This window comes from Dioszegia hungarica (assembly GCF_025882075.1).
Source record: "Dioszegia hungarica strain PDD-24b-2 chromosome Unknown MKK02contig_16, whole genome shotgun sequence".
Lineage (NCBI taxonomy): Eukaryota > Fungi > Basidiomycota > Tremellomycetes > Tremellales > Bulleribasidiaceae > Dioszegia > Dioszegia hungarica.
The window spans coordinates 126,127-141,113 of NW_026515773.1; the positions used below are offsets into that span (position 1 = coordinate 126,127).

At 58.6% G+C, this 14,987-nt stretch overlaps 5 protein-coding genes across 5 annotated transcripts; 4 read left to right on the forward strand and 1 right to left on the reverse strand.

Annotated features, from left to right (window-relative positions):
- Positions 1 to 391: 391 nt before the first annotated feature.
- MKK02DRAFT_28319 (vacuolar protein sorting-associated) lies at positions 392 to 1,334 on the forward strand (the record flags this gene model as incomplete). Its single annotated transcript, XM_053087532.1, has 5 exons — positions 392 to 534; positions 589 to 691; positions 831 to 1,096; positions 1,148 to 1,208; positions 1,263 to 1,334. 5 exons carry the CDS (start codon positions 392 to 394, stop codon positions 1,332 to 1,334), a joined length of 645 nt encoding a protein of 214 aa, XP_052943267.1.
- A 1,840-nt stretch (positions 1,335 to 3,174) lies between these two features.
- On the forward strand, positions 3,175 to 4,433 carry MKK02DRAFT_38144 (uncharacterized protein; the record flags this gene model as incomplete). Its single annotated transcript, XM_053089954.1, has 6 exons — positions 3,175 to 3,330; positions 3,387 to 3,572; positions 3,747 to 3,962; positions 4,018 to 4,125; positions 4,174 to 4,320; positions 4,371 to 4,433. The coding sequence occupies 6 exons, from the start codon at positions 3,175 to 3,177 to the stop codon at positions 4,431 to 4,433; spliced, it is 876 nt and encodes a 291-aa protein (XP_052943268.1).
- A 781-nt stretch (positions 4,434 to 5,214) lies between these two features.
- On the forward strand, positions 5,215 to 7,626 carry MKK02DRAFT_38145 (uncharacterized protein; the record flags this gene model as incomplete). Its single annotated transcript, XM_053089955.1, has 5 exons — positions 5,215 to 5,296; positions 5,369 to 6,177; positions 6,224 to 6,432; positions 6,491 to 6,709; positions 6,753 to 7,626. The coding sequence occupies 5 exons, from the start codon at positions 5,215 to 5,217 to the stop codon at positions 7,624 to 7,626; spliced, it is 2,193 nt and encodes a 730-aa protein (XP_052943269.1).
- A 523-nt stretch (positions 7,627 to 8,149) lies between these two features.
- MKK02DRAFT_38146 (uncharacterized protein) lies at positions 8,150 to 8,807 on the reverse strand (the record flags this gene model as incomplete). Its single annotated transcript, XM_053089956.1, has 6 exons — positions 8,150 to 8,335; positions 8,400 to 8,426; positions 8,492 to 8,569; positions 8,632 to 8,657; positions 8,712 to 8,739; positions 8,778 to 8,807. The coding sequence occupies 6 exons, from the start codon at positions 8,805 to 8,807 to the stop codon at positions 8,150 to 8,152; spliced, it is 375 nt and encodes a 124-aa protein (XP_052943270.1).
- A 419-nt stretch (positions 8,808 to 9,226) lies between these two features.
- MKK02DRAFT_17973 (putative ARF guanyl-nucleotide exchange factor) lies at positions 9,227 to 14,711 on the forward strand (the record flags this gene model as incomplete). Its single annotated transcript, XM_053085873.1, has 9 exons — positions 9,227 to 9,710; positions 9,739 to 11,980; positions 12,025 to 12,221; positions 12,266 to 12,470; positions 12,573 to 12,994; positions 13,038 to 13,294; positions 13,338 to 13,605; positions 13,747 to 13,985; positions 14,049 to 14,711. 9 exons carry the CDS (start codon positions 9,227 to 9,229, stop codon positions 14,709 to 14,711), a joined length of 4,977 nt encoding a protein of 1,658 aa, XP_052943271.1.
- Positions 14,712 to 14,987: the final 276 nt, after the last annotated feature.

A 14,987-nucleotide genomic window follows, 5' to 3' on the forward strand; every position in this document is an offset into this window, starting at 1 on the left:
CGGAGCTCTGTAGTACGGATGCTGGCTGGGTGGTACGATACGAAGAGCGCCGGTGTATCTCAAGCCTGAGTCTGTCCAGAGCTGTTGAACTATACACAAAGGAGATAGATTAGGGGTGAGTCAAGGAGGCCGGCAGGTCAAAAGTCAACATCTTTCGGACCTCGACAAGGAATGCTGAATGCGACAAGATCCGGCGGAAGGGAAGCTCGAAGCTCGAGATAGCGATGCGATGCTGGGCCTCTTCATGGCCTTGCACATCTACCCCGTATCTCGACGCCCCCTGAGCCTTGAGCCTCTTCAAGGTCAATAGGAGGATCGGAAAGCTCCATCATCAGACTGACATTGGGTCGCTCCTACCTCGGACTCGCCATACCCCAATGAACCCCTCAAGATGAACCTCGACGAAGAGGTCCGACTATACACCACCCCGGCAGAGCGGGAGCGCGCCGAGAATCTCGCGACGCTCTATAGCATCATTGTCAGCTTGGAGTATCTCGAGCGAGCGTACGTGAGGGACAGCGTTAGCGGGAAAGAGTAGGTTTGCCGCCTTAGCGTAAAGAGCGCAGCCGAGCTGGGGCTGATGGGCAGGTACACGCCAGCATGTATCAAGCTGTTGGCGCAGTACAAGTCGTTGATGAAGCTCGTTTCCGATGAGATAGGGACTCTCGAGGCGTTCATGAAGCGGTTCAAGGTAGGTCATCCTGTCTCTCGCTATAGAAGCCCGAAGCTTTCCCCCAGGCCGTCAAGTTTGACCCATACTGAACGCGACTGACCCCTTCGGCGAGCCTTCGTCAGGGCCCTTAATACACATGATCATGGCTGACACACAGATGGACCACCCTGCCGCACTCCACCGCCTCCTCCTTGGCGTCCCCGCGACCATCGAGCACGCCTCTGAGCCCTCTGACGGCGCCGGTGCAGAAACGGGCAAATGGGTCGCAGAGACCACCCAGTCTTTTATCACATTCATGGATGCGCTCAAGCTCAACTTGCGCGCCAAGGATCAGCTACACCCGTTCTTGACGGAATTGATGAGTGGGTATACGAGGTTCAGGGGGAGTGGGGAGTGGGAGGGAAGAGGCAAGATATTGGGATGGTGAGTTGATACCGTTGGTGGCAAGGGGCAAGGGACATACTGACCAGACAGGCTTATCACGCTGAATGCCATGAAGGCCAGCGACGAGATCACCGAGGAGCAGTCAAGGCAGGTGAGTTCGACTACTTCTTCCTCTTCATGCTTGCCTTACGGTTCTGATCCGCAGATGCTCTTCGATATAGAACACGCATACTCTGAATTCTTCAGATCATTATCATCAAGCGGTAAATCATCATAATGCATAGAGGAAAAGTATCTGGCCCGGATTGGATGGCTCGCAAGACTAGGAAGCAAGAACGAGCGCATCTAAAGGGCGAATGGGGACTTCCGCGAACAGGTTCTCTGGGCTATACAGCCCTCCCCTGTGCCGGTCCATCGTCTCCCTTCTCTCCCCAACCCGACCCACAAAGGGACACAACCAGTCCCACGTCCCCCACACATCAGATCTCCCCATCTCCTCCCCTTTTCCCCTCGCTCTACATCCCGCTCATACCCCTGCCTCATCTCCCCGGGCGCCCGCTCCACCTTTACACGACCCGTACAGCGATCCTCTCGTCCTCATGTACCTGTCCCCACCCATCCGCACCGCCAATATGATTTCCGCCAACACAGACGCGCCGCCCGAGTGACCCGCCCCGGTGTGAAGGCCCGAGTGCAGAGCTCTACTGCGTCTTCGCCGGGTACGGCGGGGTCGGGGTGGTCCTGGTTTGGGCTGATGGGGTGTTGGACTGGATGAGTGATGAAAAGGTAGGAAGGGGAGTCTTGAAGGTCGGAAAGATGGGTCGAAGTGGGCTGGCGCACGCAGAGGAGAAGACAAGGGAAGAAGCAAAGAGGAGGGGAAAGTAACGGGGAGGTAACGAAAAGACTGTACTGATGCCCTCCGCTATGAGCGGGCGAGAAGGGGTTAAGCGGGAAGATTGGGTGTGAAAGGGAAGAAAAGGAAGACAAGACAAGTCAGACGGGATCGCAAGCACACGACACTCCCAAATCGCCATACCCGCCCACACACCACCTCAAAGCCCCTCCGACCCTACACACCCATACGCGACCCTTTCCTTCCCATTCGCACGCTGTTCCAGCCGCTCATCACCGCTTCATACCTCCTCAAGCGTCATCCCCAATCTCAACCCCCACAACAGTCCCGTTCCCTCTCGACAGACCCGACCCGACCCTCCGCTAGTGGGAAAGGCATGACCTCGTGCTGCGGTGTCCTCGTCTTTCGACTTCCGGGGGTCCCTTCGCGCTCGCGAGGGGCGAAGGGGTAGCCTCGAGGTGTGGACCCCGCTCAGTTGCGGACACCATGTCCGATTCTAGATCGGACCCTGCTCACTTGGAGATCCGTGTAGCCGCGCGACGATATGGAGTGCCCGGTGTAGATGTCCGTCCGCCCGGGGGAGAGTCCGGGGGTCTACAGCCGAGCTATCGAAGGGGCGGTGAGGAATGTAAAGGCAGGAGTATTTGAGTGACTGTCATGTCAGATTTGGCTTAACCATGTCGAGCCACCTATCTCACCTTAGGGTTAGGGGGCCTGTTGGCAAAAGGGCAGGCCACCCCTTCCCACCGTACAAGAGCATCTCTGGGTCTGGGTACGAAAGGGAAAGCCAAGAAGGGCAGGACACGAAGCGCTGGCTGAGGTGATGATGAGAAACTAGCTGGAGCTCAGCCGGAGGGTAGAAGATTTGACGGGTTGGAAAGGGCGAAAAGGAGGGAGAAGAGTCGGGCATGAAGCGCGCAATAGGCTAAAGAGGGAGAAGAAGCGGGGACGGGTACCAAGTTATGGGTGATAGATGCGATAGACGAATCAAGGAGGTCTGTGCGTTCGAAAGTTGACTGGACGCGACGGTGGCTGGACGCGTTTTGGCTGTGCGCGTGACTTGGCGGCGATGTCCGCCATCGGGCCTGACGTCATTCCCCCGGTAATCCGTGCGTTCAAAATCCAGGCCGATGCGATCCGATCCCGCTCTCGTTCAGCGCTCAGCTGGCTGGCGTTCCTCCGGCAAGGCTGCTCCTTTCGTCCAATTACCGTCAACTGCTTATTCTTACCATCTACTTTCAAGGCCATACTATACACGCACACCATGTCTGTCCGCTCAGCCCTCATCAACACTGCACGTGCAGCTCGGCAGGCGCTCCCAAAGGCGCAGGTTGCGCCCCGTAGGGCAGCTTCGACGCACCACAAGCCGAGCAGCAACACCCCCTGGATGATTGGGTCGGCCGCCGTCTTTGGTTCCCTCGTGAGTCACTCTGCTCTCATCTGTTCGGCATACAGTATCATGAGCTGAAGCTCTAGACCGCCTTCATCCTCATGCCATCCGGCGACAAAGCCGCTCACGAGGTACATGAGCACATTGACGCCAAAGGCGCGGGTGCACACGTAGCCGACGGAAAGGGCGCGAAGCCGGAGCACGAGGACGAGCACCAGAACGCTGCGAGGGATTTGATGAGGAAGGAGCGCGAGTCGGGTGAACGACCAGGAGTGAGTTAGGTCGGACTTTTCTGGGCATTCTATTTCGGGCCAAGGGGGATGCGGGGGAGGTATGCTGGGCAGAGTGGATGTCTCGTCTGTGGCCAGCGTTGGCCCAGGGGACTGCATACCACGTCCTTTTCGGAAGGCTACCAGGCTGCTGCTAGGCATAAGCTAATGCCTCAGCTGGACGAGGACCCGAAGGGCAAGATGGTCCACGCCGGTGAATCTCGCCCACGAACCGAGATCCCCTCGAAGCGGGACGACGAGAAGCCGCACCGCAGAGGCGCGTCCACTGGGGACAAGTTCGACGGCACCATCGATGGCACGGAGATGAAGGCTGGTATCGCCAACAAGAGCACCGAGAAGGAGGCGGATTCCAAGTCGCAAGCCGGCATCAAGGTGTGTTATTTTTCGCTTATTCGGTCAACGACGAATGTACAGCTGAGTCTGGTAGACGAACCCGGAGGGAACTGGTCAGAAGGACACAGTCAAGCCTGATAACGTGGACGACAGCGACAAGCCCTCAGAGAAGGACATCAAGTCCAGCATCAAGAAGGCCGAGGTGAGTTCTGTGAAACTTATCGAATAGGAACAGGAGCTGACGGCATAGCAAAGCAACAGCCCCAAGACTGCCATGGACAAGGAGGAGACCGGTGGTGCTTCTTCCGGATCATCCAACTCCAGCACCCCTGACAATGTGGACGATAGCGACAAGCCAAGCGACAAGGATATCAAGGACAGCATCAAGCAGGCCGAGGTGAGTCATCAACGCATTACGTGATGTTAGTGGTTGCTGACTGAGCGCAGCGCAGCAACAGCCCTCTCGCGACTATGCAGGAGGAGGTGGACGACAGCGGAAAGCAGGTCTAAGGAGTGAAATATCAGGGGTAAAAATTGGGACGGGCTCGCCCTTGAGCGAGGGGTCAAGCACAATGCAAATGGAATCAGCTGGGACGAGCTGATTGGAGCCTGCTTGTATGGCAGGCGGCTGACCAACTCACCATTCATGTCATTTCATCCCTGATCATCGCGGTCGGACAAAGCAGAGTTATCCCCCTTGGGTGTCCTTTCAATATCAACCCCGGCGGTACTCATCGCCCCGCTAGCTCCGTGCCTGTCGCGCATAAGTTTTTTGCAACTACTTTCACGACAAAGGCAAGTCCAGGCCTCAGTTCCGAATCCCTTGCCGATCCTTTCATTCCTTTCCCCTACATGCCCCCACCCTACGCCCTCAAAAATCTCCTTTGACCCACAACCCCCACTTTCTCCTGCTCTCTCCTCTTGTGCCTCCTTTCACTGGGGCAAGAACGACAGGCTCGAATCGACTCGTCTCGGGCTTGAAAAGAGGACACGGTCGCCCCCCTCTCTTTCCTTTTCTCTCACTTTGTCAAGCAACCTTTCAAGCTTTCCATCGACCTTTCAGTATTCCGCACTGCAGTACCAAGTCGCCAGCAAGGATAAGACCATAGACCAGGACAAGACTACACTCACTATACTGATCATCCATTCTGACTATCCCTCATCCTCACTGCCTCAAGTGTGAAGCAAGATACTGACGCCTATCCATCCTCACGTTCTCTCACTGAACCTCAGCGATCCTTTACCTTGCCTCCTATCGAGTCAGTGCCAGCCCCCAAGCACGATGGCAACCATGTCCATGAACCGCACACCTACCCCCTCGTTCGACGCTACCGCGATCCGCGAAGCGAGGGAAGTCAGCGCGAGTGGCGGAGGTATGTCCCCTCTCTTGCCACCCACTTTGCCACCCATATGAAATCACCTAGTGCACCAACTGATCATCATAGGCGAGCGGTCCCGATCCAACTCTATCACTGCTCCCCGTCCCCAAGCGTACCCTCTCATCCGTAGCACCACCTCCCCGTACCCCTCTCACGCTGGGGTGCCCAAGAGCTCTTCCCCGCTCGCCAAGCCCGCAGTCACTCGAGCTCCAGCCCCAGCTCCCGCTGCCCCCGCCGCCGAGGTCTCCACCTCTGCCTCTACTCATGGCCCCACTACGACCCAATCAGCTGCGCCTGCTCCTGCTCCCCTCGCTGAATCTACTGGACGCTTCCTTCCCCAGGTCCCGGGCGGCAGCGTGATCGATCCTGAGCTCACGGCACTCGACTCCAAGCCTGACATCACTGCCCTCTTCCCGGACTCTGCCGTCGAAGCCCTCACCGACCAGTCCATCACCAACCTGAACTTCACTGCTCCCCTTGACATTCCCTTCCAAGCTCCTCTCTTTGACCTGTCGTCCAGCAACCCCTCGGTCTCTTTCGGACAAGACACCATCATCCCCTCTGCGCCCAACGCGGCCGATCTACTCGCTCGTCACCCTCTGACACTCCAGACCGCACTTGACGCGCACCGCTTCTCGATCAACCAGAACCTGACACACAGTGATCCGTCGTCGACTACCACGTCTTACCCACCTTCCGTGCCCGTCTCGCAGTTTTCCAGTCAGAATGCTTCGCCTGTTACGCCCTCGGATGGGCAGTCTGCGGTGTTTGACTCCACACTGACCAGTCCCGTCGTCGGAGGCGGGAGCGACACCAGCGGTGGCAAAGCAGGTGGTGTGCCCGCTCCCAGAGCCAAGAAGTCCCACGCAAGGAAGGTGAGTGACGCCTTTTTAGCTGATGGGAGACTACGCTGATCAATAGCAACCTGAAGGTCACATCAAGCGCGCCCGAAACGCGTTCATCCTCTTCCGCAAGCACATCACCGACTCGAACCTCATCCCGCCGTCCGTCGAGGTCAAGCACCAGAACATCTCGGTCGTGGCTGCCAAGATGTGGAAAGAGGCGCCCCAGGACGTGCGGGCCAAGTTCCAGGAGATGGCCCGGATCGAGAAGGAGGAGCATCAGAGGCTGTGAGTTTTGGGCTGCTCTGCGATCGCGCCCACCGGAGTGGCCATACTGATAGACAAGTTACCCTGGGTACAGGTACCAGCCGGTCTTTCGCCGTACTGATATCATCCGGCGAAGGGTCAGGAAGGACGGTACGGAGGATGAGAAGGTGGAAGCTGTGGCTGAGGCGCTGATCAAGGGCAAGGCGGGCGGGGAGCTCGAGAAGGAGATCAAGGAGCAGGCTTTGGTCGGTGATGAGGTGGATACAAGCCCCGAGAGCAGTGCCGCGAGATCAAGGAGGTGAGTATGCTTTGACGACCATAAGTCAGAGCTGACTGTTCAGCCGCCGTCGCCGTGATCCCGGTCAGCTGTCCAAGGGCGCCCAGCGAGCTCAGAAGGCACAAACCCGAGCCAAGCAGCTCCGGCAGAACCTTCTCGGCCACAACCTGCTCAACATGTCGCTCTACAATGCCGCCCAGCAGCAACACCAGCAACAGCAGCGCGCGGCAGCTGCTCATGCCCACGCTCAGGCTCAGCACGCTCATGCCCAAGCTCAGGCACAAGGTCATCCCGGCTACTACGGCCACGCACAGGCTTACCCGGGGTACGGTGGACAAGATTACATGCCTGCTCCTGCGGGGTATGAGGTCGATCCACGAGCTCACGGGATGGTATCGGTCGACCCTTATGCTCATGCTCACGCTGGGCATGGGTACGGGTACGTCTATCCTCAAGAGTACGCGGAAGAGTATCACGGCGTCCCGCGCTACGACGAGCCCGCATACGATGTTGGCGCGATGGACTACTACGGGCACCCTCACGCTCCGGAGCAAGAGCACCCCGATCCGGCCTACAACGCTCACCTGCACGCCCATGCTCATGCCCAAGCTCACGGCCTCCCGCACCCCGACCAAGCCTATATGCAGGGGTACGAGGCGCAAAAGGCCTACCGCCTCCCCCCGCTGCTCCATCAGTCCCCTACCGAGCCATCCGGCGCCTTGCCCAGTCCTGCCCTGCCGGGCAGCCTGCACGCTAGGGTCGAAGATGATGTTGCGGGCGGAGACGACCCAAGAGTCCGAGACTGGGGGGTGGCGGAGCAGCAGACGCCAAGTGGGCACGTCGTGTTCAATGAGAATCTGTTTGATGGCGCGTTGACGAAGGATGAGGGGTTGGGGGACTTTGATCAGGCCGTAGAGCAGGCGAATGAGATGTGGTGAGGGTGAGATTTGAGCGTGGAGGTGGAGCGAAGAGCATCAGCAAAGTGTATATAGACTGGATTGAGCGGATGTTATAGACTGTGATGCTTGCCAGCCCCGAGACACGGTTGGAATCGTTGATACAGCTTCGCTTTGGTCTCCATCGATCCATCTCCAGCTCCTGCTCTCCATCCTCGCTGAGCATATAGATTGTGCATGCTTGCTAACCCTGCAGTACCCAGCCAGACAGGGAAATTGTAGCTACAACTTCGCTTTGGCCTCCATCTCCAGCTCCTGCTCTCCATTACCACTTGACCTATAGATTGTGCATGCTTGCTAGCAGTGCAGTATGTATTCGGACACGGAAGCCAATGCTATAGCTTCGCTTTGGCCTCCATCTCCAGCTCCTGCTCGCCATCCTCGCTGAAGCGATGCTGGGGTATGTTGTTTCCCATATGCTTCGTATGTGACCCATAGGCGACGACTCTATCTTGCGCATCGAAGAAGGTCACTCGAGTATACGCCAGCGTCCGTCCTGATCAGGTCAGCCGGAAGAGGAGGCTGAGTTCAGGGGGGACTTGCCCATCTTGACTACCTCGCCAACACCTTTTAGCAGATCCCCCTCCCTCCCTCCTGGTCTGACAAACTCGCATGAGATGTTGACGGAGACTCCGGTCGGGGCCGGTATACCGAGCGTGGAGAGCGTGAGGGAAGTGACGGTATCCGTCAACTGCTGGGGTCAGGTTCCGATCCGGTCCTCGCATATTGCGAGCCTGCAAAGGGGCCATACTGACAGACATGAGGACACCACCGTGGACAGTCTGTCCAGTCAGCTGGCTGCCTAAGCGACGACGTGTAAGCCCGGGCTCTTCTGTTTCAGACATACCTTGTGGTTGTTCAGATGACGCTTCTCAACGGGTAAGAACGTCTGCAGGTGCCCCGGACGGGCCGAGCCGAATGTCAGCTGGCAGGTCAGTATGGCCTTCGGAGTGCTTCGCTCCAAGATCAGTGTGTGAGCGAGCTTACGCCTCCCAGGGTGTTCCCATCATGTCCTGCGTCAGGTCAGCTCGGGACTGGAGGAAGGAGCGTCGAAGGGATGGCCGTACCTCCCTTGCTGATTGTCGTCGCCCAGCACTGATCTGATCAGTTTCTCGCATTCCGTCTGATCTCACCTGCTGCACGAACTTCTTGCACGCAGCCATGGCGAGGTATAAGATGAACGCTTCCTACAAGACCCCTTGCATGGATGGGAGCTGTGGACCCAGCCGGTAGTCGTAGGCCGGTCCACGTGGCTGTAGACAAGGGACGCGTCGAACTCTATCTCTGCTCTTTTTCCGCAGCAACTCAGCTGAGATGATGGAGCTGTAAAGCACAGGCAAGAGGCATGCATCGTACAGCTACTCTGTCAAAGAGACCCCATGCTTTCTGAAGAAGCCTCGGATGCGTGACGACACAAGCTACGCAAGGACCGCCAAAGTCGTCCTTCCAAGGCGTTTCATCTTGACGACATCTGCCCGGACCCCTGCTTCTGGTCTTGCATTCCCCTCCTTATGAGCTGTCAACATCCCGGCACACGACCACAGCGCACATACTGCCTCGCCGCTGCCGGATGGCCAGCATCATGAACCCCGACCAGGCAGAAGCGGGGCCCTCCACGCCTCGCACCCCGCCGGCAACACCTCCAGCAACCAAGTCTCGGCGGCGCTCGTGGTTCGGCCTCGTCGCATCTCCGTTTGGCACCGGCACGTCCTCTACCTCGGGGTCGCCTAGAAGGGTGTCTTTCGCAGCCGGGGAGGGCAGGGAGGAGGGGCTCGAGCTGGCAGATCGATCTCAGGAGAACGGCGCGGAACCGAGAACGCCTACGAGCGCTAGGCGGCCGAGCTCGAGAGAGACGGATGGAGAGGAAGTCCTGACCATCGATGGACAGCCAGAGACACCTACCTCCATACGGAAGCAGCGGCAGAAGGGGCGGTCTCGCGGTGTCGATGAGGAGCATGGCGAGGTGGTCAGGCTAGACGATTTGAGTATAGGCCGGAGGGGCAGCTTGGGGAAGGCGCTATGGCCTCCGGATGCCGGAGACGGTGTGACTGCACACCACGACGCAGGTCGTTCACTCCACAAGCGAGTGCGTAGCTGACCAGTACAAGCACATCCCGCAATCAGATACACCTATGACGTCGCCTTCGCAACTCCCCCCATCAGGAGACAGCCCTTCTCGACCAGCAGCGTCTGAATCAGCCAGACCCGCCTTTGGTCCGCGCACATCTTCCCTCACAATCCCGACTATCCGAGTTCCACCTGACAAATCCACCCCAGTCCTACCTATAGATCGCCCTCTACCCGCCCTCCCTGTCCCCACCGATATCGTCATCACCCCTTCGTCCCCTCGTAAACTCCTCAAACCGTCTTCACACCCTCACACCCAGTCCCGCCGCGCATCGGCATCGATGACTGATCTGCGAGCGGGCCGGACTGGCAAGGGGGACACAAACCGGCCGCACACGAGCGGGAGCGGCAGCTCATCTCGGTCTTCAAGCAAGGTCATCAGCCGAAAAAGCTCAATGATCGGCTTGGGTCTGCCCAAGGGCATGGGAAGAGGGGACGAGATGGCCCCGCCCCCAGTACCACAAAAGGCTCAGTCGGTCTCGTCGCCACATCCGTCGAGATCGGCGAGTCCTGTCCCGAAGATCTCGTTTGCCGAGCCAGAGGAGGATATGCAGAGGGGAAGGGCGGAAGAGGCGGGGGAAGGGACCAAAAAGGACAAAGATAAGGGGAAGCGGGCGCGGAGCCTGTCAGGGATCTTCACTCGGTCGACCTCGCAACCAGTGCCTCCCAAGCCTGGGTCGGTTCATCCGAGCGAGGCGGGGGACGGACAGGATGAGATCGAGGTATTGGCGGATAGTGAAGACGATCAAGTGGAGACGGGCAAGATGGCAGGCGTGCTGGAGTGGCTGGGGGTGCGCAAGCCAGGAAAGAGAAGGTTGTCGGACGCTAAGCTGGCAAAGGGGAAGGCGGCCGTGGAGGTTCAGGACACCCCAGGCGGAGACATGGATGAGGGAACCTTACGGGCCGACTCACGGCCACACATGCGGGACCTCTCGTCGACGTCGACCATCATGGGCCCCACCTCCAATAATCGCTCCACCACACCCATGGCTATCGCTATCCCAACCCACCGATCTGGCTTTGCCTCGTCTAGCACCCTCGATCTCCCAAATAATGGCGACTCGAGTGCACCCTCCCCGAATGAGGCGGACGCTACTCCTTATATGGCGAGCCCCACAAGCGAAGGCGGAGAGTTCTTTATCCCGCCCACCGCCCCATGGGTGGATGCCACGGAGGCCGCGCCAAAGACTACCGGCGTGATCAAGGATGGCAGACTGCGATCTCGGTCGGACGCATCCGCCCCTTCGCCACATGTGGTCCCTGGTCAACTCCAAGGGCCCACTGCGCATGGATCACCAGATCCGGCCCCGAGTCAAGATGCGGTCCGTCCGAAGCTCGGCGGCCGGTCCTACTCCGGTAATTCGGTCATCATCGAAAAGATGAAGGGAGTCTTTTCCAAGTCATCTGCGCGGAACCGGTCCCGCAGCAAGAGCCTGCTTCAGCCTGAAGGCGGAGCTGAGAGCGTTGACGAATTTGGCGGGCTGGCGACAAGTCGAGGGCGGGCGGGCACGGCATCCACTGCTTCACTGGCCAGCTCACAGCAATGGAGCCCGAGCCCCGCCACGAAATCCTCTCTCTTGGATCTGCACAATGGAGGTCGGCAGGGCGCTTTGACCGACACACCGCACGAGTTGCCTCGAGCTAGTCTCAGCGGTACGATGTACTCCACCCCACCATCATCCTATGCCCAATCCACCACCACCTCCACCATAAGCGAGAGCGCCGGCTCCATCCCCTCCACCGCCAAACCCGCTAGAACGCGAGGACGAGCGTCCACCGTATCGTTTGCGTCCTCTGCGCCACAGACGTCCTTCTTACCTCCCCCTCCACCCATCTCGCCCAGTCTCTTCCCCGTATCTGGCATAGCGACACCCCCTCGCCGGCGTCCCAGTGCGATCCAGCGCTTCTCGTCGGGACTACTCGGGACCTCGGCGCCGTCATCGCCGAAAGGCAGCCTCTTCCCCTTGCCGCCTCGCTCAAGCGGGTCGACCTTCTCTGGTGGAAATGACGACAGCTTATCGAACGGGACTGGTGCGACCAGCCTGCTTATGAGCCCCGGAGCGAGTCCACGTCCAAGTACAGGCTCGGCGTCGGCCAAACCCTGGAAGACGGACATCAAGGTGGAAGAAGGGGAGTCTGCGGCGGGATGGCTGGACCGTATGGTAGCTAGTGTGGGCAGGGACGAGATCGCGGGTGTACTGGCTTCAAGGTGAGGCTTTGGTCCGATTATGAGAGGCACAGCTGATCCAGCAGTGGTGATGAGCTGCATACCCGAGCACTTGAGCTGTACATGGCTCAGTTCGACTTTACGCACAATGCGCTCGATGTAGCACTGAGGCGGCTATTGATGCAGATCAGCCTGCCAAAGGAGACGCAGCAGATTGATCGGGTACTGGAGGCGTTTGCGAAGCGATATGAGGCTTGCGAGCCGGGGCTGTTTGGGTCAAAGGGTAGGTCCATTGATTTCGTGGCATCAATACAGCTGACATGTCAGACAACACCTATGTCCTAGCTTTCTCGATGATGATGCTTCATACCGACGCCTTCAACCGGAACAACAAGAACAAGATGTCTAAGGCAGACTATGTCAGGAACACGCGCATGGACGGCGTCAGCCCGCTCACCCTCGAAGCATTCTACGACAACATCACCTACGCGCCATTTGTATATGTCGACGTGGACGCGGAGATGCTCCCTCCGTCCAGCATCGCCATGGGCGGCAGGAGCCGAAGCGGAAGCGATGCGATTTCCCCATCTCCACCGTCTACTTTCGGTACCTCCGCGCCCCACACTCCCAGTAGCGGGCCCGTCAATGGCTCGACAACGCCATCATCCGGATCCACTATGATGACGCCTCGGCGCGCTCCCACTCCGACTTCCGTCCTATCCACATCGGCCAAGCAGCCCGATGTCTACGCTCTCATCACTTCCAACAATCTCCACCCGCTCCGTGTCGACCTGGAACGCACCATCCCGGCGGGATCGCCATTCTCGTCCCTCGGAACCAGGCCATTTCTCGAGACTAGCCGAATACATGATACGTTTGTCTCGGCGGCAATACTGCGGATTGCGGATGGAGCAGGCGCGAATGGAACAGCGAGCAAGAGGAAGGCGTCGGGAGTGACAGGCAAGAAGGGGGCAGGGAGTGATGCGGAGGGGTCAGTAGGGGTTGATGGGGAGATATCTCTGAGAGTCACCAAAGTGGGGACTCTCTCCAGGAGAGGTGAGTCGATCCTTTAGTGGCTTCGATCCTCGCTGATTGGTAGATGACGCCTTTGACTCCAATCGCAAGACCTCACGCAAGTGGAAGTCCTGGAGCGTGATTCTCTCCGGCTCGCAGCTCCTCTTCTTCAAAGATCCGTTCTGGGCTCTTACGCTCCAGGAGCAGCTGAAGGCCGAAGGTGCGGATGCGAAGCGGGATGAGCGGGGCCAAGTCCTGCTACCGCGAGTAGCGAGATTCGTACCGGAGGAGGTCTTCCCCGTCAAAGATGCCGTGGCCGTCTGGGATCGAAGCTTGACAGGCGTGAGTCATACTCCAGCTGAAGCAGGACGGTGCTGACAGGCAGAACCCACATACATTTCGTCTTAATCTACCTCACCGTTCCTATCTCATCCAAGCCGCCGACGAGTACGAGATGAACGAATGGATCGGTCTCATCAACTATGCCGCCGCCTTCAAGACTCCCGGTATTCGGATGCGGTCTGGCGGGATGAAGCGGGATCAAGCCTTGCTTGCCGGCGCGGCCGCGGCGTCCAGTATTCAACGGGAAGCTAGATCCCTTGACGCGGCGGGTGTAGAAACGCAGAAGGGCCGGAAACGGTTTGGCTCGGTCGGTGACGACGAATCGCCCTCTACGCCTATCCCCATCATATCTCCTCGTGTACGGACCGGCCGTTCCTCACCGCGAGGCGGTGCTCGTACCCCGCTCAGCATCCTCACGGTCCGCTCATCTGGCGATTCGCAGCGGAATCGAGCACAAACGCCGGATCGGTCCGATACTTCCTCTCCTGTTTCTGGGCGTAATGCTCGACGATCGATAGAGAGCGAAAACTCGGGCCTTGTTGTCAAGGACGATGGGGAGCGGCTGGGAGAGGTGTTCAAGGCGGTCAAGGCAGAGCTGGCGGCTTCCCCTGCGCTAGGTCTAACCACGTCGGGGAGCGCTCCGCCGAGGGCAAGAGCGGGGATGAAGGTCAGAATTCCGAGTTCGCAAGCTGTGCGAAGTACCTCGATAGTAGTAAGTTCTACATCTGCTTTAATGACAAAGCTGACTCTCTAGACCAGTATACGCAGCTTCCAGTCCAAGCTCGACACAGCCCAATCCACCCTGGACTCGCATCTCACACAAGCGCGAAATCTCGCTATCCTCACTCCCTTCCAACGCACCACGCGAGACCGTATATCCAGCGCCATCCCCCCTCTCGCCGCCAAGATCCGCGAAGAGCGCCTCGTAATCGCCAAGCTCGGACTGTGGATATCCATCCTGCAAGGCGATCTCGACAAGGAGGAGAGGGAGTGGGAAGGTGTGCGTGCGGTGGCTCTTCAGGGGGCCGCGAGGAGTTTGAGAGGAGAAGAGGGAGTGAGGGGAGTGGTACTGGACGTTGCGCAGGCGGAGGTAGCAAGGGTCAGATTTGAAGGGGAGGATTTGTCATCTGAGGTCAGAGAGGAGGAGAGCGAGAAGGCGGAGGGTCTGGAAGTTCTGCAGGACCCGTCCGATCCGGACGCTGATCCAGACGCAACCGAGAGGCGGAGCAGTCGGGAGTCGGACCGGCGGACCTATACGAACGGCCATCACGACTCTAGCGGGGCAACATCTTTGGGCACGACACCGCAGGAGCTACCCATCTTGATACGGCTCTCTAGCGACGAGGCGGATCAGCAGCTAGCCAGTGTCAGTACGGATCGGCCGGGCATGAGCAGGCATGTCTCGGCAGGAGGGTGAAGAGATTAGGACTTATATACGGTTGTATAGTAGATATGTGGAATGGACGTCTTGCTCTCAGTCACTCGTGACTTGCACTAGTCCCACACTCATACCTTGCTTCATCGGACGGATAGGGAGGACATGATTGGGAATAGGAAGAAACACTGAATGCTCAGCTCTAGCTACGAGTCCTTCAATGGACGCGTTTCGACGCGTCTTCCAAGCTGTCATGTCTTGCCCAGATTCCGCCGGGATGCATGGTGACGTATACTTGACGTACGTGGCGATCCCGAC